The 4,549-nt window shown below is 49.7% G+C and overlaps 1 protein-coding gene across 1 annotated transcript; it reads left to right on the top strand.

Annotated features, from left to right (window-relative positions):
- Positions 1–305: 305 nt before the first annotated feature.
- LOC123445302 (transaldolase) lies at positions 306–3,400 on the top strand. Its single transcript, XM_045122261.1, has 6 exons — positions 306–624; positions 1,517–1,688; positions 1,798–2,148; positions 2,327–2,515; positions 2,611–2,793; positions 2,881–3,400. Exons 1-6 carry the CDS (start codon positions 473–475, stop codon positions 3,127–3,129), a joined length of 1,296 nt encoding a protein of 431 aa, XP_044978196.1. The 5' UTR covers positions 306–472; the 3' UTR covers positions 3,130–3,400.
- Positions 3,401–4,549: the final 1,149 nt, after the last annotated feature.

Raw genomic sequence — 4,549 nt, 5'->3', positions numbered from 1 at the left:
TTATGAAATGGAGTGAGTACTGGCTTGGCTTCTGGCTTCCTCAATCCCCACAAGTGGCGGTTCAATTACTAGTGTACGTACCTCTCTTTGCTCAAGCCAAAGGAGAGGCAAAAGGGCAATATGACACTGCAAGGCATCTCCAGGACCGGATCATGGCATTGGCACGTTCACATACATGCCTCCGCGTACACACCCGCACCCGCAGCGGCCCACGGCTGATCCGCCCCCTCACCAGCCCCATGATGCATCCCGAAACCCAGAAAGCACAAGGGTCCAAGCGCAAAATGACACTAGAATGGTGCATCTATTTATCGACGATGACAAGGACCAACGGGTAGGAAGGAGGAGGGAGAGATCCGTGCGCAGCTCCGCTAAACCTCGCAACAACCCCCGTGCCGTGAGCGACCAACCAGCCCCCCCCCCCCCCCCCCCCCCCACCAACCCCGCCCCCGGCCCCGGAAGCAGAGCCGCGATGGCCGGCACCGTGCCCAAGCTCGCCGCCCCGAGGCCGGCGGCCGCGGGGCCGCTCCCCTCGCAGTCCCTCCGCTCCGCGGCGCTCGCCTTCGCCCCCTCCGCCCGCCGCTTCCGCGTCTCCCTCGCCGGCCGCGCCAGGAGCCCCGTCATGTGAGTGACAACATACACACGCACGCACCCTCCCCGATCCTCCTAATCTATTCTCTTCGCGCCGCCGGCTGGTTAGATTCGCGATTCCGCCGGGGAGAGCTGCTGCGGCGCCGTAGTAAGGCGAACGACCGACCGACCGGGTTGGGTCGCCGGCGAGGTTCGGTCAGATCAGAGCCGGCCGGGCCGTGATTTGGGGCGTTTTTTTTTTTTGTCTTAATCCACACTTTCACAGCTCGAATTGCGGTGGGTGGGTAGGTGGGATGGATGGCAGCGCTGATGCTCCGCCGCCGCGTAGAATAGATCGCCTCGGCGGCTTGTGAGGCGGGGCGCTCGGATCCGCGGTGGCCTCGAGGTCCTTCCAGGAGGCCTGGGCGCGCGTGTGCGGCCGTCCGATGGGGGATGGACCGCCGGGATCGGGTGGTTTTGGCGAGCCGTCTCGGTCAACTCGGTCCAGATGGCCCGTGTTGCCGTGCGCGGGTTCGTCGCTACATGGTCGATGGCGATGTATCCTATGCAAGCCCGCGCCGCCGGATTCGTTAGGCTACGCGCCACAGCAGGCTGTCGCTTCTATATTCTTCTTGCTTGCTTGATTGATAGGGATAAGCATAGCCTCCCGTCCCGTTTTTCCATGTGTTTCTGGGAATCTCGTATGGCTTTGCGTTGCATTCACTAATATTGTACTCCACCAAGTTTCCACCACCTCATGCATGTGTATAGAAAGTTGAGTAATAGCTCAACATTTACAGTGCTCATGATCATGAATAGAAAGTTCCCTTTGCCAACAGTAAAAGAAGAACAAAAAGTTCCTTTTGTTTGTATTACATATGTATATGATGCATCAATCATTTGGATGTGACGTTAATTCTTGCCCTTCATGAAATTCAATTTTCAGTGCGATGGCTTCCGCCAAGGAAGGAAATGGTGCGGTGACGAAGAGGACCACGCTCCATGACCTCTATGAGCAACAGGGTCAGTCCCCATGGTACGACAACCTCTGCCGGCCCGTTACCGATTTGCTGCCCTACATCGCCAACGGTGTCCGTGGAGTCACCAGCAACCCAACGGTAATAACCCTTTGCCATTTATTTTTCTTATTATGTGCTGTATATGGATTGCTCACGTGCGATGTGTATCCAATGTTCCCTGCTGACTGTGTCCCCCAACGCACCACAGATTTTCCAGAAAGCCATCTCTTCGTCAAACGCATATGACGGCCAGTTCAAGGAGCTTATATCGGCCGGGAAGGATGCAGAGAGTGCTTACTGGGAACTCGTCATAAAGGACATCCAAGACGCGTGCAAACTGTTTGAGCCCATCTACGACGAGACTGATGGGGCTGATGGTTACGTTTCAGTGGAGGTGTCTCCTAGGCTCGCAAATGACACCCAAGGAACCGTTGAAGCTGCGAAGTGGTTACACAAGGTGGTCAACCGCCCTAATGTGTACATAAAGATCCCAGCTACTGCCGAATGTGTTCCTTCTATCAAGGAAGTCATTGCTAATGGCATCAGCGTCAATGTTACTGTAAGTGCTGAGCTCTGGCTTTGCCATCATTATCTTGTATCTCCTTGATCGCCAACGTATCATCTGTGTTTTTTTCCCACTGGACCGCTTATGAAATTGTTTAGTGTAAACTTTGCTGTGCTTGTTATGTAATTTGATGCTAAGCCTATTGATCACAAGTTTATTGATGTCGCTGCAGCTTATCTTCTCCGTTGCAAGATACGAGGCTGTGATTGATGCTTACCTCGATGGGCTTGAGGCTTCTGGTTTGAGTGACTTATCCCGAGTGACCAGTGTAGCATCCTTCTTTGTCAGCCGAGTTGACAGTCTGATCGACAAAATGCTTGAGAAGATTGGAACACCGGAGGCTCTTGCCCTGAGGGGAAAGGTAGAGACAATTGAAGTTACATGTCACCTAGTAGAAGAGCTTTCTAATTTACTGCGGTCTAAGTTTTGAATTAATAACACCTTTTTTTCTCTCAGGCTGCTGTAGCACAAGCAAAGATAGCAAACCAGCTTTACCTCAAGAAATTCTCTGGCCCGAGGTGGGAGGCTTTGGTGAAGAAGGGAGCTAAGAAGCAGAGGTTGTTGTGGGCATCCACCAGCGTGAAGAACCCGGCTTACTCTGACACACTTTACGTCGATCCTCTCATCGGACCTGACACGGTGAGTTTCAACAGCTTGTTCATGGGCATATACAGTTCAGAACTGTTGAGCGCATCCTAACTTGGTCACCACCCTCTGCACATTCAGGTCTCTACGATGCCTGACCAAGCTTTGGACGCATTCATCGACCACGGCACAGTTGCCAGGACAATCGACGCCAACGTGTCAGAAGCAGAGGGCATATACAGTGCCCTGGAGAAGCTGGGCATCGACTGGGAAGAGGTTGGCAAGCAGCTGGAGCACGAGGGCGTGAGCTCCTTCAAGGGGAGCTTCGACAGCCTGCTCACGAGCTTGGAGGAGAAGGGCAACGCCCTCAAGACCGCCGCCAACCTGTAGGCGCTAAAATTATCGGATAGAATGGTTTGGTACCGGCGCTGGCCATCAAACGATTACCGAATAAAAATGCCAGCTTGCTGGCTCTCTCCTTCCATTTGGAAATGAAATGCTACCAGTTATCTGGGTGAGCTTCTCTGTATTCTAGGCGCGCCTGGCTGTCATTGTGTAACTGAGGCCTGTTGCTTGCAACTGCTATTCGTTTTCTGATCAATTGTTTTTGAGCAAGTGAGACATATTTGTGTATCTTTGGGAAATGCTGTTGTGCTTACCATGTTGGCAAGAATATGGAATGTTGCCTGTACCAAAATATAAGACGTTTTTGCAGGTTAAAGTCTACAAAAAATGTCTTGTATTTTGATACGAAGGGAGTGGTAATGTTCTGTTTCCATTGACTGACACTTTTATCCTACGAGAGGCCAAACTATTTTTTCTGCCATTTGAAGGACTACCGTAGGAACTACTCCCTCCGTACCATAGTAATTATTATGGTACAGAGGGAGTATATGTATGCTCAAAATTGTCTTTTTATACAGCTCACATCGGTGAAGATAATATTTTTTGACGAATTTTTGTAACTTTGAGAACTCCCACAACTACTGCTGTCACTAGAAGCTTATACGGATTGGGAAGTATTTCTATATTGTACGTATATATGTACATATTCTTAAACACCACACACATTTGAGAACGCAGACATTTTTGTAAGGGAACCGTGGGCGCATCCTTTGTTCGGACAGTGGCAAATGTGGAGTACTAGGTCATTGTCGCGGCAATAATGAGCCAACAACATAGAGGGTGCTTGAATTCAAGAGACTAAAACTAGTCTGACTAAAACTAGTCTCTTTAAGAGACTAAAGTTCCAAGCACCCCTGACTAAAGAGAGACTAAAATTAGTCTTGAGGCTAAAATCTTTTAGTCAGGGGTACCCCTACTAAAATATGCATTAGTCCTCTCTCTCCTCATTTAACTCCTCATGCAAGTTCTGGATTGGAGGATTTGGAGGATAATAAATGCTCATTACCTTAATTTTAGTCTCTTTAGTAATTGGATCCAAGCAAGGGTGAGGCTAGCAAGTTTTAGTCTCATTACTTTTAGTCATGGGACTAAAACGTATCCAAGCACCGTGATAGTACTGCTCCCGGTGGTGCTCCACTTCCTCAGAGGACCCATTAACTCATGAACAAGCTTTTAATGTACTCCGTCCAGACGGGAATATAAGTTGGGTACGGGATTTTAGGTCATCAATTTAACTGGCGAAACATGTGCTGTATGCATTTATGCCAAAAAATAAATAAATAATGCATACAACACATGTTTGGCTAGCCAATCGAAAACCTAAGACCCAGGCCAGACATATATTTTCATCCGGAGGGAGTAGCACTACTATGAAATTCCACCACTGAATAGTCATTCCACAATA

The sequence above is a fragment of the Hordeum vulgare genome, chromosome 3H (assembly GCF_904849725.1).
Source record: "Hordeum vulgare subsp. vulgare chromosome 3H, MorexV3_pseudomolecules_assembly, whole genome shotgun sequence".
Classification (NCBI taxonomy): domain Eukaryota; kingdom Viridiplantae; phylum Streptophyta; class Magnoliopsida; order Poales; family Poaceae; genus Hordeum; species Hordeum vulgare.
The sequence above is the reverse complement of the archived record's forward strand: the minus strand, read 5'-3'. Positions and strand labels throughout refer to the sequence as shown.

Coding starts and splice junctions, on each gene's coding strand:
- LOC123445302 (XM_045122261.1), top strand. CDS start 473: ATGGCCGGCACCGTGCCCAAGCTCGCCGCCCCGAGGCCGGCGGCCGCG. Junction 2,149..2,326: donor GCATCAGCGTCAATGTTACT/GTAAGTGCTGAG, acceptor ATGTCGCTGCAG/CTTATCTTCTCCGTTGCAAG. Junction 2,516..2,610: donor CTCTTGCCCTGAGGGGAAAG/GTAGAGACAATT, acceptor TTTTTCTCTCAG/GCTGCTGTAGCACAAGCAAA.